This window comes from Corvus brachyrhynchos, unplaced genomic scaffold, assembly GCF_000691975.1.
Source record: "Corvus brachyrhynchos isolate BGI_N302 unplaced genomic scaffold, ASM69197v1 scaffold258, whole genome shotgun sequence".
Classification (NCBI taxonomy): domain Eukaryota; kingdom Metazoa; phylum Chordata; class Aves; order Passeriformes; family Corvidae; genus Corvus; species Corvus brachyrhynchos.
The window spans coordinates 3,147,905-3,165,856 of NW_008240122.1; the positions used below are offsets into that span (position 1 = coordinate 3,147,905).

Genomic DNA, 17,952 nt, shown 5'->3' on the forward strand with positions numbered 1-17,952 from the left:
AGGAAGTTCAAAAGCCTGCATAAACTGTTAAATTCTTAAATGTACGGATATTCTATAAATTTATTCTGGACTACATTAAAGGTCCCAAGGTTTACAATTTCTTCAACGTTATAAGGTTCGATTTCATGGCTGCTATTCATTATAACAGACAAATACTACCTAACATTGTACCACTGGAATCTTTCAAACTGAAGCTTCTGTTTTTATAATTTCATGCAACAGGAGTTCTTGCGTGAACATATTCTCCACTAGCCTCACATACACTAGAGAGGAAAATCACAGTAACACTTTTCAACAAGAAATTAATTAGAAGCATTGCTTGATAGAAAAGGTGCTCAAGATTGTCTGGCCAGCGCAGTTACAGCAACAGAGTCTAGGCCAGTATCAAAACAACTAATTTTCACTTGTGTTTTAAGAGAGATTAGCCACAATCTTCCAGAAGCACAATGAATTAAGACTGCAGTCTTTAAAACCAGGTCCATGGATAAGTAGCTTCTGATGGGTAAGAACTGAAACATTATATAAGCTAGTAATTTCCAGCTGATCATCCATATAAAATGCCTCATCTATAAAAAAACCTTGATTTAATTACTAATATAGCCTTGGATTTACCTCTCATTTCTGTGCAAATACTTTTCGTTGGCCTCTGGTCCAGCTTTTCAGATTCTTCTTTGCAGTGTTCTTTCAGAATTTTTGCTTGCATAAAGTAATCATTCGTGTCCTGTGGTTGTATCTCATGCAGAATCATCTGCAGACGACCTGCACTTTCTGCACATTAAACAAAAGGGAGATTTAAGATAGCTTTGTCTTCTACTTCCAGTTCTTTATACTGATGTAATTCATTTGGGATGTATCAGTACAAAAGAAAGCTATTAACATTTAAACAAAAAAAAAAAAAAACCAAACCCACAACAAGGTTCTATGGTGATTAGAAAGATTAAGGAAGAAAACCAGAATTTACAGTCCCGTTTTGAAAGAGATGCAACAACACAATCCGCAAGTGTTTATGGGCTTTTTAGTGAAGAAGTTAAGACAACTTTATCAGAAATTAAAAGAGTGACTTAAGATTATGATGTAAAATGAGAAGCTGAAAGGGAGGGGTGCTCAGCCTAGTTCTGAATGATTGCAAGACAGAGACCTTCAGGAGAACCAGATTTTAAAAAAACTCTTTTGGGATTCTGTTTGGTTTTTTACCTGGATCACTGTCCATTGGAATAAGACCCTCTGGTGAAGAGCTCTGTACTACTGGTGATACTACAGCAGAGAGGCTGTATGACATCAGAATGAGCCTGGTCACCATTTCCTTCCATTCAGACACCAGTGTCAAGTTACTTATGGAAAAAAAAAAAAAAAAAATCAAAATCACAACCAAAACATATCACGACATGGAATAAAAATAATTTTGTATTTAAAAGAAAGAACCAAAATTACAAACACTTCTACAACAATATTTATGAAAACTATAAATAGTGTAGAGACTGAAAAGTCTTAAGGCTGAGTTTAACGCATACAAAGGAAGTACCAAACACTGCAGCAGCCAGGAAGAGTTCTAAAGGCCACAGGTACTGGATTTCCTTATAAATAATACTGCATGCTTTTCTGTTCTCCTGAATAGCTCTCCCACTGCACTTAAATATGGAGTTACAACTTCCTATTTAGTATTTTTACTTACTTGAAGGGTAATTGCTTCAAAGCCCCAGTTATACAGTGCACTCTCCCATACATGGGGAATGATGCTGCTGCCTGAAGCAGACACTTCTTGGCTTGGAGTATTTCTTCTTCAACATTCACCAACAAGAGCTTGATAACTAAAACATTTTAAAGCACAGATTTGCATTGTACATTCATATATTGTATTTTCTAAGAAAAAAATCTGCTTTAAGAAACAGGAATAAAACCTGTTTACACAACAATTCAGTGGAATATGCACAGCAATTTCCTTTATTATACTTTTCCCTCTTTTGTCATTGAAATGTATGTTACCCCTCATTTTCAGTTACCTAAACTCCAGCAATATTTGTTATAGTCAATTTAATCTGTCTCTCTGAATCAAATGGCAGCTGTGAAAAGCACAACCCAGATCCGGGTTTGCTCAGAGACAATCCCACAGCTCATGATGAAGACACAAGGAGTTACCTACCACCTACTGCAAGTCAGACTTCACCCTTCCAGCCACATTAATACAATGATGAGTACAGCAGAATATTAAAGATCAAAAGTTCATGATTAAATATTTGAACCTTATGTTTTCCACTAAAAAACCTGACCAATTTTCAAGGATACACGTGCCTATTTTAATCCTATTTATACCTTGTGACATCTCAGTGCCAGAATCAGAACAAATTAAAGACCGTAACAAGGAACCATGGATCACCAACAGCAGCAGATACCCCAGAGCAATGAGCCATGAGGTTATCCACGTTTCCTTCACTTATGGCAACCACAGCCATGTCTCAAAATCATTATTTCACTGCATATAAAGAAAGTATTAACAGGAATCTGCAGAGAAACCAAAAACGGCACAAAAAACTACACCAAAAACAGCGCGTTTACTACAAATTATATAAAGTGGTTTTTTACAAATAACGAATTTAAGTATTTTAGTTTTACTGAAAACTACGAAAGTTAGAAGAAGCTTGATTAATGAATTTGCCACACCCACCAGATCTAGAGCCCTGTCATCTTTCATCCGGGGCACTAAACCAAACAAAAATATTCCACATGTGAGCAAAGCCTCATTCCTGTGAATGTGTATTCACAGGACTGCAAATCACCCAGAAAAATGGGTCCAAGAGAACAGAGCTCCAAGGGGCAGCACTGCAAACATCAAGTACTGAAACACACGCAGACCGCCTACAGCTGCCTTCCCCCTGCGTGAGTGAGCTCTTAGGGGAAGCAGAGGGTCCTCCCCTGCACTTGGTGCACTCAGCTTCACCAGGCTCACTACCTGGGCCTCCATAGCACTTTCAAATGTCACTGCTCAAAATAGTAACAAAAGCCATCTTTTAGAATATTCAACACACTCAACACAAACAGGACTAGATTAAGATCTTACTAAAGAACCTGGCTTCTTAACACCAGAACAAATATACTTAAAATCCTGTTAGAAATAAACATCTCTTACTAAACCTCCTACCAAAAGCCTTATGGAAAAGCAGCAAACTTTCAACAAATATAAAAAAACTTTTCCCCCCAAATCTTACCTGCCAAAGTGTTCTTCTCCACTGTACTCACTGATGTGTTTTCATCCATCTGGGGGTTATGTTCAAGCCATTTTCCCAAACAACTGTTCTGCAGTCCTTCATGATACACTAAAAAGTTCAACAAATACGAAGCGGTGACACAATCATATGGCTTGGTACTTGTGCTGAGATCCATTGCTGCTTGGAATAGGAGATCTAGATTTTCAGAATCCTGAAAAAAAAAAACCAAAGCAGTAATATTGCTCATTTTATTGAGCTTCCAGATTGATTTAACTAAACTTCTTACCACCCAGGAACCTGAGAACCTGCTTTTCATTAGGTCTGCTGGTAGGTATTTCTTAAGGAACACTTATTTTGTGCACTGACAGCCTTACACTCAAACCATGCATGTGCATGTATTTAGCAAGGATACAATTACATAGACATTGAGGATGGAGACAGCCATTTATAAAGCAGTATTCAATCACACTGCACTTCACAGGAAAATTTTTCTTTTTCAAAATACTGTGTTTTATCTTCCAATGGACATTAAAGAGAAGCAAAGTTTACTTGGAAGCAGTATTTGTTCACGTGTACTAATTAAATTAAAAATAATTTCTCCTGAAGTTACTACAGACAAATCAGTATCAAGTCAAAGGGCAAAATTTGTGAGAAATAAAAAAAACCAATCAGATAATGAAATCTCAGATCAATCAGAAATGAAAGGAAACAGGGAGCTGACATTTTTAAAAGTCCAAGAATAACCAAGTCAAAATGCCTCAATCATTTCCACAGGGAAGTCACAGCTAAGCAAAGAGCTTGCATTAACTATTTCTCTGATAGTTCATCATCATACCCAACAAACTTCCCAAACCCCTTCACCCACTAGTGCAACAAGCCTCCTTAGGTAAGGGCAGAAGCTGTGTAAAAATACACAGAAGGTGCTAGTGATTAACTCTACTGCAGGCAACTTGGACCGGCTTCTAAGGTTTAGGAATCATGCTCTGTACCTAACCCAAGCACCTGGTATACTACAGAACATTCATCTTCCACAAAGTTACTCCCTTTAAACTCTTCAAGTTCATACCTGTAAATTCAATGCAACATCACGCAGCTTCATCAAAAGCCTAAATGCCAGAATTTTTACTTCCTCAAAAGTACTGGCAAAACACTGGATCAAAGTTTGGACACGAGCACAATCCATCTCCTGATCCAACTGAAAAACTTGTGCCTGGCCTGCTCAAAGAAATTAATGCCTTAGATAAGTTTTGCTGTAACTCTTGCCAGAATAATCACTGTCTTCACATTCTGCTTTGCTATACTAAAAGAAGCATTAAAATTTCAGTTAAATTATTATTTAATATTATTTCTCTTAATAGGACTTAAAATACCATGTTTACTGTTATGAATTAAAATACTGTTATGACTCCTTATCCAAAAAATTACTTAGTAATACAGAAAATAACTTATTGCCAAAAACAGAATCCCATTTACTCCCATTAAATTCAGCATTGAAAATAATTTTTATTTAGTTTTGCTTAAAAATTCTTTTCCTGTAAGTATGTAATATTAGAAAATAATTCCTTTCAAAAAAGAGGTTAAAAGCTTCAGTGCATTTTGGTGCTTGGTGTTTTGAGTTATTTTACATAGGAATAATCCCTGAAAACGTAAGCCATTACAATTTCTTTTGGTTTTAATTTAGATGTAAATGAGTTGTGAATTCTGGTGACTGGACCTAATGCTGTAAAGAAGAGAAAAATTTTAGGATATAAACAACTGCACCACACTACAGCACAGAACACAAAAGCTGAATTGCCTTTATAGAAGTTATGTTTAATTTATAAAATCCTCAACTGCTATTATAACAACTCAGGGTAACTTTCTATTTTTAAAAAAAGCAGAAACAACATGCTAAAGCAGAAACAATATGCTACATACTCATAATAATAACATTAATGTGTTCATCATTTATCACGTGGTTTTGAGAAATGATTTAGCAAGGCGGCATTTTTTTATTCCCTCTCAAAATCAACTTTAATCTTAGACAATTCATTTCTTTAAAGAAAAATGCTACAATCTAGGACTGAAAACATATTTTTATGTTGGCCATATGATCCAGATACAAGATTTAGCAAGATCATCAATACTCCAAGGCACTAACAAATACTTCTTGAATTAAGGTTGTTATAAAATAATGAAGAAAATTTAAAATAACAGCAGCACATCATCATTAACTGGCAATAAAATTGTTTTTTTATTTAGCATAATATGATAAGGATATGCAATATTTTTTAATCAAGAGTTTTTGTGAATTCAGCATTTCAAACTATGAAGATATTTGTACAGGACAAAGGAGCAAAGTTATCAAATACATTGAAATTTGTCCAGAAGTTTCTCATAATAACAAAAATAAACCTTGCTAAAAAACAGACTATTCAATAAAATCCAAATTTATAGAAGAAATGCAACAGGCCATAATTATTTGCATTTACTGCAATATTCCTTTTTCCAATAACACTTCCTATCCTCCCTTGAGGTAAAACAAAAGCAACCCAGGAAATGCCATAGAAATTAAGGACTAAGAATACCCTTTGACAGAAACTGAGTAGTTGGCATAAAAGATATTTCTTCAATTCAACACCTCCCATGCCTACAGTCCATAAAAGTCTATAAATCAGGCTTCTCACCTTTTGGAGCAGAAAATATTTCTGCTATTGATTCCAAAATACTTAGTGCAGAAAACCTGGTTGGGTGTGATGAACCAGGAAACAATACCCCAAAAAGTCTGGTACACAGAGACGACATGAAATCCTTGGGGAGGGGGGAGGGGGGAACACACAAAAAAAATTAAGACAGTTTACTTGCTGCCCTACAAACAAAAGCCTAAGTAACTGAATTCAGGACACTCTGCTTTACCCCAAAAATTAGGACCTTACAACTAATTTTGGAAAAACAGGAGGCCGACATTCATAGTACAGACAGTTTATTGCTTCTTAGAGTACAGTGAAGGGTGCACAATCATTTGGGTTTCTAAACATAACAATTTCCCTTCCCCATCCCCACAAAAAGATGGCCATTGTTTCAAATCTTGAAAACCAGCTGACCGAGAAAAGCAGAACTCAAGGAATTGGTGCAAAGAAACTGACAATGTGAGCCTTAAAGGATAAAAAGGACAGATACAAAAGATGTCTTCATGCTAAAGCTCATGTCATTCATTCTCTCACTCACTGATTATTCTAGAGACCTAGAAAAAGACTGAAGCTCAACTCATCTCTATTTCAAGTCCAAGTAACATGCACCATTTAAAGTTTGCTGCTAAATGGCCAAGAGATGACAGGACATTTACCCAATTTTTTTTTTTTTTTGATTGAGAGTCATCAAAACATCTCCAGCCACTCCTCACTTACTGCTGTTTCAATGCACATCATAGAGCAATCCCTCAGAAAATAACCTTTATTGGTTTTCAACAACATTGACCTTAAAGACACCCTCCAAATACCAGTGGGCATTCAGTTCATCAACAACAGTGTAATTAGTCAAAATTCACTGCACAAGTGCATCACAGTGGACAAGCTCCTCAGCAAAGTTTGGCTTCACAGGTTTTTTTCTTCTGCACTGCACTTTTGCCCAACACACACACACAGCCTAACTTGCCCAGTGGTGTTCAGGAACAATGAACTCTCAGAAACGCTCTCCCACCTCTATCACCTGCATCTCTAGCAGTCTACTTACTTTATATTGCTGCAAAATCCTCAAAGGAGGCATGTGAGTTGAGTTCTCAACTAACACTTGCTTGGTTTTATTTTGCTCCAATTTATAAAGCACTTGAGAACTTTCATGTATCCTGCAAAATAACTTTTAAAACAAAGCAAAACATACATGAGACAAGAATCATTGACAGCAAATTACGGGAAAGGCAGATTTTCAGCTTATTTTCCAAATCACATTGCTTATAATTTTTAGGAAGTTTGCATACAGCCTAACACAGAACAGATCCTTCCCTCTCCACTCCAAACCCAAGGTTTTCCTTCCCATCTCTCTTGTGACCAATTTTTTCTCTCCTCCCTCTACACCTCCAACACCTTCCATCTCCCTCCTTAAATTCATGCCTAGCCTTCTCCTCCCAACTAATTTTCTGTGGAACTGTGTTCATCTGTAAATAAAATTCAGATAAAAAATTTAAAAATAAAAAATGTTAAAAAGTGCAGATCATTTCTACAGCCTCAGTGTCTCAAAGAGTTTGACTCACTTCAAAAGTGCTTCCTCCACCCCTTTGACTACCCACAAGTAATATTTCCCTTCTTATCACACTCCCACCAGCATGATTTTTCCACCTCATGTTCCTCAGTCTGCACCAAGTAAGAAAGGGAAGAGCTGGGATTTCTCTTTTGTTTTTGTCAAACTGACTCCCTCATTTTTCCCCCATCTCAAATTAATAATTTTCTCCTTCCACACTACCTTCTTTTGCCATAAACATCTTTCAAGATATTCTTTATACAAACATGGTTTCCTCGTTTTATCCCCGTGCTTCTACCATGAGCTACATGTGACCTTGGCAACTTCCACCACACGGACACTCATTCCCCCCAGGCTGTAATGGCACAGCCACATGTCAAGCTGTTCACTTAATATTCCTCTACTTTGTTTTCCAGGTTGGGTTTCTGAGGGTGACCAAGTGACTGAATTTGCTTGAGGTGTGACAAATCTGTGTAAGCACAACCTTAGGCCCCAGCAAAGGCAGCACCAGGTTCATTGCTGACTCCAGGGCGCATTGCTTTGCTACTGGCAAAGTGTGCAGGTGCTGACAGGTCAAGCAACACCCACCACCACCACCCATGGCCACGTTACTGTGCCTCTGCCACTGAATTCTTTGTTTAAGCCATCCTTGCCTGTGATGATTTAACACCATTTAGCTGGGTAATACACACAGCATAGTCCTGGTCTCAGAGCTTCTTCTCTTTCCAATGAGCAACTTCATAACATACTCTTTTTTTTTTTCTTAAAGGGTGTTGTAACTAACTTAAGAGGCACATTAGACATTGCTCATAGCTTGAAGTTACCTTTCTCAGCAGAGAAACAATCTGTTGCCTTACGGAAGGAGATTGGCTGTTCAGGTTGTACATCATAAAAAACTGAATTAGTTGCATTTCTTCCAGAGACACAATTTCTGTAGTACGATGGGTTTCACACAGTAAACCTAAAGCATCAATGCAAACCTGAAAGATATTTAAAAGTTAACCACAAAGGATTTACTGACACCTATGATGACACCTTTGTTTTAATACAATGCTAACACAGTAATCAGGATCAAATTGTTCTAATTCAAAGGACACATAAAAGGCTGTCCCTTTACCTGGTTGTGCTGATGAACTAGACCCTGTTTTATACACTCAGTGGATACAAGACCACTGCTCAAGATATTTGAAAGTTCCAGGTGTCCATGAGCCCTGGCAGTTCTCAAGCATGCCATTAATGCTCCAAGAGCTCCTCTAGTACTGCAAGAGCCTGAAGAAAATGAAAACCAGTAATAATTACTGTTTGATTAACACAAGTAATGTACTATTTGCAAAGCTTGTCAGAAACTCCCAATACTTTCACCATATGACCCACCCTCACCCCCCTTTTATTTCTACTCCATAAATCCTAAGAGACAGTGCTGCTATAGATTAAACTAGTTCTAAGTCACCTGGTTCTCAAAAAGCTTCATCTCAAACATGTCATATGAAAAAAAGACCTTATGAGGTCTCACAGGCCATTAGAGTCACACTAAACTACTTCAAAACTACAGGTGAATCATAACTCTCGTATCCACGTATTTACAAGAAAAACAATCTGTTACTGGCCACACCTGTGTAAGAAATAAAAAACAGTAGTAAAAAAATACAGAAATGTAACAAACCCTGGCATGTAAAGAGAACCATAAGGCACTCACAGAAGGAATACTAATTATTTTGCTCGTGGCATGATGACACACTTATGATTATTATTACTTTCACCTTAAAATACTAATAGCAATAACAACCATCTGGAATTTTTCTCCCAAATTAATTCTAACAATAGTAACAGGCCAGAAATCACATGGCTAAGATTTTTTTTTTTAAATCCAATCATAATTCCAAATAGAAAGTTTATTTTCTTACCCAGATTAGCATCTGCAGAGGCCTGAAGAATTCTAATCATGTAGCTCAGACTGTCAGGGTTACATTTGAGCAATTTTGGTAAATAATAATCTATTATATAAGTAGTTTGGTCATGGTTTCCTTCACACAGTATTACCAGAAGAGGAGAAACCCAGAGGTCGTGCCACTGGTCAATCCAGGTGCCTTCCTGAAAACTTAAAGTAAAATGGGCCTTGTGATTTGTAAACATGATTTCCAGAAGATCACTAGCATAAGGTGCTAGAGACTGATCATTCATCACATCCAGGATTTGTACTGGAATTGTCCTGTCCAACTGCAATATATTTTCAGTGCCCACACACTCCACCAGACAGCCAAGAGAAGCATATTTCCCTTTTACATGCCAATCCAAGCTTAGTAAATGCTTTATCAGCCTTGCAAAGAATGGGTCTGATTTTCCATTGGATCCAGCAATGGTGGTTTGGTGTATCCGAAGAAGATTCTTAAAAATCAATTTGGTTTGGTGTCTAATAGCATCCAGAGGGTGATCCCAGTGTGTATAAATGTATTCCAGCAGCTTCCCAGTTATATCAGAGTTCCCATTAAGTTTGATTTTTAGATCTGGAGAGCCTGAAACAAGGGCAGCCAGTGCTGAATTAGTCCAAATAGCAAGGATTCTAGACAAAGATGTTGCTACACTGGATTCTTTTAACCTTTTAAAAAGAACAAACACAAAAGAGTTCATTATTTTCATTAATCAATTTTTACAAAAACAAATTTTGTATTTCAGAATAACTATTCATCACATTCATTTACCTTACATGAAAACAGGTTAGGAGACACAAGCCATTCATGGAGGAAAAGGAATGAACACAGAACTGCTTAGTTACCAGATATGCTATTAAGTGGTTGCAGCTAAACCCCCTAACAAAGGGGAAAAGAAATCATACAAGCCCCACAAAAATACAACAACAACAAAAAAAAAAAATTACTATGCACCTGCTAACATTTAAGCAGCTTTATGTTGTTGCATGCGTCTTGAAAACGTAAGGAAAACTTTTCCTTACCATATAAAACCATCAGAACTGAGTATCCTATGTACAAAAACAAAACCACAAAACTGACCTCCAAGGCACAATCAAAGGTTGAACTGAACACATGTTTTAATCTCCAATCCAATTGTGCTGGTGGGCTGTTAGATGCAAGCAGCCAATGCTTGCCACCAGAAAAAAAACCTGAAACTCATCTTACTTCAAGTATTCCAGTCACTGGCCCACTTTGCTTTCTTCTGAACTTTCAGAAGGAGAAGAAAGTCCTGAAACTGAAGCTTATCTCTCTACGTAGGAACTGCTACTGACATACCTTACCATAAGGGAATTGATAAATTTATCCCATTCATGTTAGAAAACAAAATTTTAGCATGCAAGAAAAAATTGAAACTTATGCAACATCATTATATTTTTCGAATTTACAGAGTTTTTATGAACATATTAAAAAGATTGCATGATCTGTGGCAAAACCTAGTATCATTACAGTGACAACATCAGAGATATTCCACCAAGACCACAGGGGTCATGCAAAAATAGAATTAAAAAGATAAACCTCTCCTCCCAAACACAAAACAACACAAAACACAAACTTACTCTGAACTCAAAGACAACAAGACTGATGCAATATCTAATAACAGTTTCTCTCCATTTTCACCCATGCTGCCATTCTTCCAATCCAGCATAGCCAGTGCTCCATGGCAAAGGAAGAGCAGGACCGAGTCCGGGAGCTCTGCCGTGCACAGAACCCCACAGTTCCTCACAAACCACGCTGGCACAGCTGAGTGCTCCATTGTCCCAAGGAGCAAGTCACTGATCTGGAACACCAAAAGCACACCCATTACAGCATTTCAGCACAGCAGAAAAGCTATTTTGTGCATATCTTAGAAGATTTGAAGAGATTTCTTGTGAATAGTAGTTTCTAAAATTCAAAATCCAAGCCTTATGACATCATACAGCAAAGAGAGAAGAAAGGATCATACTCCAGCTAAGGACTGAGAGAGGCTGGCAAGCCTTGGCATCGGTATCAGCAAAACCTCCAGACAACAGTGATAGCACCAAGACATTGCAGTCTTCAGCCAAAAAATGCACTTACCAGTGAAGGTAATTCCTCAACTGGTTCATACATAGCTCTGATAAACAGAATAACAGCCAGTCCTGAGGTAGTCTGAACAGTCTGCAGGAGCGTTGCTACACAGCAAAAATATTTTACATTAGAATGCAGGAAACACTGTGTACTAGAACTATGTATCAAAATTATAAAAGATGGTATTGGATTTTGCTAAACTACTTTTAGCATACTTTTAGCATTTTTGTGTATAATCACAAATCTGTAGTGTCCACCTACATAGCAAATATTAACAACTTTATCCTCCAGTGTAATAAGAAACTGCTAAAACCTTTAACAGAAGAAAACACAGGACTGCCCACCAAGGCAAGGAGGGCTGTGGCAGAGCCTACTGACGTGTGTTAAATTCTTCTGTACAAAAATGTCTGTATGAGAAGAAACCACTATTAGTTATGGTGTGCCCATAAATAGTTCTGACAGCATATTTCATAGAGATGTAGATATTTCTGGTAGGCACAGACATTTGGTGACTCTCAAAAGCATTTCTGTTAGTTTCTGAATTATTAATAACAGCATTAACCTCAGTTTTTGTAGTGTGACAAGTTAAACTGTACACTCTAAAACTGCACACTCTAAAACTGCAATCCACAAATCATAGCTCGCCAAAAAAACAACTACTGCTCCCACTCCCACTAATCTCAATAGTTCAATTTCCATGCAAGCTAAACTAAGTTTTTATACATAGAGGTTGTTTACTACAAAGACAAAAAGTTAATAAAAATATTAGGGCTTGAATGTTACTAAACTTACCATCCATTAGGAAGTTTGTGGAACTTTTCAGTAAACTACACATACTTTGCCAAACAAAAGATTCATTGTGTTTCCAAAGGCTCCCCTGGATATTTTCTTGCAATTTCTGTATAAGCATCATTGAAACTTTAATGGCTATCAGTAAATCATGCATCAGCTGAGTCTGAACAATACGATTTCCATGATTCTTTCTGGGGGTGGGGGGGAAGGGGGAGGGAAGACAAGCAAGCACACAAAAAGGAAATTAAAACCATTCTTCACCATCCCCAGAAAACCATATTCTGCCAACTTTAGATAGAATTAATGGTAAAAACTAACTTACTGCTTGAGTTGATCAGACATGTAAACACAAGAAAACAAGGAGCAGACTCAAGGGTAGTCTGTTCAAATGAAGTAAACAAACAAAAATGACAAATTCTGCTACATTTTCTGCAGGTTCCTGTGACAAACTTTCAATCATATGATTCTGCCTGAGCAGAGCTGAACTTTTCCAAAAGCTTTCCAAAAAGGCCAACAGAACACAGTGCTGCTCTTTTCTAATTTTTCTTTTTTTTTTCCTCCTTTTAAATTTTTTTTAAGTAGTTCCTCCATGTACAAAGCATATTTCTATGATCTGACTTTAACAAGAAGACAGAAAATATCTAAACTTTCAGTGCACAAAACACTTCATTAAGTACCCCTCTCCTCTGGGTACACAATAAGAGACCACAGTGAAGAAGCCTCACTTTATGAGATGCTGGAAAATGTCAGGTGTATCAATACTGAACTAAACACTCATGGAACATGAAGGAGTTTTACTCCACCTGAACTTTACATCTATTAATTACACTGTTTAGTCACAATTCAGATAGCAAAACTCCAACTCAAAGGCCTCCCTTAGAAGTAGTAGCTCTAACAGTATCAGTGTCTTACCTCTCTTATATTACCATATTGCCACAAAAGAAACTGATCAGTTTTTATTTAAAATCTGCATCACTGTAAAATGATATTCCCATCTTTCATCAATGTATAGCTATCAAAGTGATATTTTAAACCAAACCAAATTATCTTGCAAGAGTGAAATAAAACCAGATAAAATAGAGCTTCTATTGAATTTACTTGCCTGTTTTCTTCCTGTATGTCAAGCAGCAACTTCTGCAGAAACTGAAGAACTAGTGAAAATAATCATGGTATGAATTTACTTACAAGAGAAATGGAACAGAAAATTTCCAGCAAAGCAATCACACATACATATCATACCCAGCTGCAATGAATAGTACCCATACAGTGGTGACTTCCATTCCACCAACAAATTAAACTGGTATTTCAGTACAGACAAAAACAAGCAATGCTAGAACAAAATCTCAAGTTGTTTTGCAAAAACCCGGTACACAAGTTTCCAACCCACTTGGCCCAATCCTGTGATAGATTCATTCTCCCTGGTACTCAGAATCACTCACTGGTACTCAAGATTTATATCGGGGGTTGCCCAATAAAGCAAAACTGACCCCTGGAAATTAAAGGTATAAATCACAGTCTTGTCTTTCACAAAAAAGTACCACATGAGGATACTAGTGCACTGAAAATTAACCAGGAAGAAATCAGACCTGACAGATATTCATGCCTACTTCAAATCACTTCTTCACACACCCCCCTCCCCCAAAAACGTGCAGTGGAGCTTATTTACTAGAAATGTGACTTTACCTTCTTCAAACAGGTTCTTAATACAGGCTCTACCTAGAGGAAAGAAAATACATTTTAAGTACTGAATACTTGCCAGCACTATCTATTTCCTGCAACTGCAAACATTACTATCAGGTGTGGCACCGAGGTGCAAACCAGTGCTGAGCAAGTTTAACCAGAAGACACTCAGTGCCACTGTACCTAAGCTGAAGTCCTCCATACAGGAAGCAAGGTTGTCCAGTACTTTTCTGTACAAATACACATCTGTGGTTTTCAGTTCTTCCCGAAGGCAGCACACAAAGCTTTGCACAGCTGACACCATCAAATGTCCAGGAAGACCATTCAGTGAACTGCAACAGGAAGAAACAGCACATTTAGTTTGCTTTTACTGAGGTGTTGAACATCCACTGCACAAAATCCATGTCAGCTAAAACTCCAATACACAGATGGATGTTTCTTCCCACATGAAAACATCATCTGTTTTAAAATTAACATGCAGGTTCTCAGTTTGCAGCTAGAAAACCTGTCAAAGGGGAGCACAGCTTTGGGGTGGCCACAACCAAATACAGGATGGAAGCCCTGCATCTCCGGACAACATTGACTGCTTTCAGACAAAGAAAGGAAGCAGCTAAGCACCAGATCTTAAAAAATGCTAAGGCTATAATAAATTCACTAAAGAAATACAGCAGTAATTGTGCAATAGAAAAAATTTATTGCAATAAAAATAGGCACAAGAAACCGCAGTTTAGATAGGATTCCTCTGAACTATCTTCTCCTGACAAAGCTGAAATTTTGTATTTTAAATTTCTATTCTGACATTGGATTTTAAAGTTCAAACTGCTAATTACACACTATGTTGTCTTTCCAATAATGAAAGAGATCAAAATAATGCTTCACATGGAAGATACTGATCTGATGATATATTATTTATGGTTAAGACACATATTAGTACTGCAAATTTTTAGAATTAAGTTACAGCAGTTTGTAGTGAATGACAAATTACTGACTTGTAGGTAAGGAAAGCATTTAGAAAAAAATAAAGGCTTACTACTCAATTTTTTACCTTGCTAATACTTTCTTCAAAGGATTCTTCCCACTTAATGAAAAATATGTCTCTCCCAAAACGTCCAAACAAGCTTTAACCATGGGATCACCTGCAGAGTTCTGATCCATCTGCTTCACCAATGGCATAATCTATAATCAAAAGAACACATGATGAACAAAAACCTCTGGATATACCATCTTCAACGGTGGCAGATTTCCCTCTCATCCAAGCATATGCTGAAAAACTGTTCTCCACCATTTCTCCTTGAGTTTCAAGTTTTAAATGTTTCAGGAACACCTCTAAAATCAAAAAACATACATACAAAATAGAAAACTTGGTATCACTTGCCTTCCACCATTTCCAGTAACTGTGGCCCTTGCTAATTTAAGTACTATGACTACATTTCTACCTGATGCATGTGCAGCAGTAACAACTGCTTTTCCTGTGTTTCCAGGAATGTACAAAGCATTGAAAGTTTATTTTAGAGCTGTATTTGCCATTAACAGTGCACAGGACACACTGTCAGTTACCAAAAACCACACTAACAACAGTGAAACCTTACCTGTTTAATACACTGGATCTGCTGGATGCCATTTCCCAGCTGTGCACAGTGCAGAAGCAGAGATGCCAGACTTTGCTCTTCAGTCGTTGAAAACCCTACATTTGGAAGAAGAGGATCTTTTTATGAAGTAATTACAATAAGCAGTATAAATAATACATGATTTACAATAAGAAGAAATGACTGCTAAATCCTTAGGGGTTTTTCCAGTTAGAGTAAACCCATTAGTGCCACAAACCCTTAAATCACCTTACAACACCTTAACACAACTTTTTTTTCCTAACAAATGAAAAAAATCAGCTTCACTGGAACACAACAGCAGGCCTCATCTGCAGTATGAAGACCACTTGCAAAAAATCACAGCATGGTTGAGTTGGAAGGGACCATCTGGTCCAACCCCACTGTTCAAGTAGGGTCACCTGGAGCTGGCTGCCCAGGATCATGGCCAGGTGGCTTCTGAGTACGTCCAAGGCTGGAGACTCCCTGACTTCCCTATGAAAGCTGTGCCAGTCCTCAGTCACCCTCACATTAAAAAAGTGTTTCCCTTCACATTAAAAAAGATGTTTAGAGGGAATCTTTTGTGTTTCAGTTTGTGCCCATGCCTTCCTGTCCTATCACTGCTCAGCAAAGAAAAAATACTGGCTCTGCCTCCCTTATGTCCTCCCTTCAGGTATTTTTTACACATTGCTAAGAGCCCCTGAGCCTTCTCTTCACCAGGCCAAGGAGACCCAGCTCTCTTAGCCTTTCCTCATAGGAGGGATGCTCCAGGCCCTTCACCATCTTAGCCCTTAGGTGGAGTCTGTCCAACATGTCCATATTACTCTTGTACAGGGGAGCCAAGAACTGGATGCAGCACTCCAGGTGGGACCTCACCAGTGCTACCTCAAAGTAACTTTAGCATACAAATCTTGTATTATTTAGTTTGGGGTTTTTTACAATAAATATCACTGGAAGTTTCTCTCATCAAACAATCAAAAAAAATTCCTCACAAAAGAAAACACCATTTGAACAGTAGCTTTAAAACAAGCTAACTACAGAAAACACAAAGCCTGAGAAAATGACCTCCAGAGAACCCTTCCAACCTCAATCATTCTGTGATTCTTGGCAATTCAGTGTTATCCCACATATTAAGGCTAAAACATCAGATATCACTGAATTACAGGCCTGCCAGTAGAATCACAAGTAGGACCTTCTACTACCTTCAGACCAAAGATAAACAAAGTAAAGAGTTTTCAAACCAAAGCCACAATGCTCTAAAGGTTTTTTTTTAACTCTGCCGAGGTAAGAAGTCATTGTCACTATAAAATAAAAACAAATCACAGCAGAGCAAACACACATAAAACTCACAAAGCAAAACCACTAGAAATAAAACATAACAAGCAAAAAACCAGATCAATTTCAGCAGCTAGTCAAAGGCAAGAGAAATCACACATTAGTTCAGAAAAAAAACCCCTACATACTCTGAAGTTTTTCAAGCTGATGATGATCAAGAAAGAATGCATCCACCTGAATTTCCTTCTTCTTCTTCAAAACCATTTTAGCTGATTAAGAAACGCCTGCTTAAAAAAACAAACAAAACAAAAAAACCAAAACAAACAGGTCACATGGTTTTAAAAACATAATTACAAACACTTCCTACAATAATGGTCTTTTCACTGTCCTACTGTCTTGAAATGTTTGTTGCATTATCTGTGCAATTTTTTTCAAGGAAATAGCTCTCTTTAACTTTATGAACTTCAACTATTTCCAGGAGTTCATCCAAAATTCACCCAAAATTCGTGATGCAAAATGGAAGTAATAGAAGAGGGGAATTGCTGTATGAATGACAACCTGTCTCATCACCGTTTGGAAACATCATACAAAAGCATGGAATTAATGCCACAAAACTTCCCTTGCTCAGTTTTACTGTTCTAAACTCATTCAACTTGTATTAAGGTCAGGTAAGAACTGTGCAGCAAATCAAACGGCTTTGCTATTATACAAATAGCAAGTTCTTTTTCGAACGGCAGTGGTGATTTAATACGCACTACAGTTTCACTGACTTCAAGCTCATTATCATGGAACGGCTGAGGTCGGAAGGGGCCTTCGGAGGTCATCTGGACCAATCTCCTGCTAAAGCCAGGCCACCTGGAACCAGCTACCCATATCCAGATATCTTCTGAATGTTTCCAAGCATGGAGACTCCACAGCCTCTCTGGAGCACCTGTGCCAGTGCTCGGGCACTTTCACTCCCCATCTGGTGCTTCTGATGGTCTCAAGAGACCCTCCCGTGTTTCAGTCTGCACCCATGGCCCCCTATCCTAACATCGGGCACCACGGAAGAGAGCCTGGACGCACCTTGTCTGCGCCTCCTCTCCCCGTATTCACACACTCTGGTAAGCTCTCCAGATCCCTTATCCCGTCCCAGCTGCAGCACCCAACGCGGCCGCCCTCAGCGCCTCCGGGCGGTCACGAGCAGAC

The 17,952-nt window shown here is 37.9% G+C and overlaps 1 protein-coding gene across 3 annotated transcripts in view; it reads right to left on the bottom strand.

The window, feature by feature from the left end:
• The window catches only part of THADA (THADA, armadillo repeat containing), a 218,808-nt gene that overhangs the window by 136,453 nt on the left and 64,403 nt on the right, over positions 1-17,952 (bottom strand). For all 3 annotated transcript variants that reach the window (XM_017744780.1, XM_017744781.1, XM_017744783.1), the window contains exons 3-21: positions 16,953-17,048; positions 15,496-15,590; positions 14,952-15,082; positions 14,090-14,238; positions 13,910-13,942; positions 13,329-13,377; positions 12,227-12,417; positions 11,444-11,538; positions 10,945-11,165; positions 9,323-10,014; positions 8,536-8,687; positions 8,243-8,398; positions 6,915-7,037; positions 5,870-5,993; positions 4,270-4,418; positions 3,204-3,414; positions 1,673-1,808; positions 1,195-1,331; positions 613-768 (exon numbers count right to left, since the gene is read on the bottom strand). In XM_017744780.1, coding sequence (XP_017600269.1) covers positions 613-768; positions 1,195-1,331; positions 1,673-1,808; positions 3,204-3,414; positions 4,270-4,418; positions 5,870-5,993; positions 6,915-7,037; positions 8,243-8,398; positions 8,536-8,687; positions 9,323-10,014; positions 10,945-11,165; positions 11,444-11,538; positions 12,227-12,417; positions 13,329-13,377; positions 13,910-13,942; positions 14,090-14,238; positions 14,952-15,082; positions 15,496-15,590; positions 16,953-17,028 — 3,076 coding nt within the window. In that variant the 5' untranslated portion in view covers positions 17,029-17,048. The remainder of the gene's footprint in view (positions 1-612; positions 769-1,194; positions 1,332-1,672; positions 1,809-3,203; positions 3,415-4,269; positions 4,419-5,869; positions 5,994-6,914; positions 7,038-8,242; positions 8,399-8,535; positions 8,688-9,322; positions 10,015-10,944; positions 11,166-11,443; positions 11,539-12,226; positions 12,418-13,328; positions 13,378-13,909; positions 13,943-14,089; positions 14,239-14,951; positions 15,083-15,495; positions 15,591-16,952; positions 17,049-17,952) is intronic.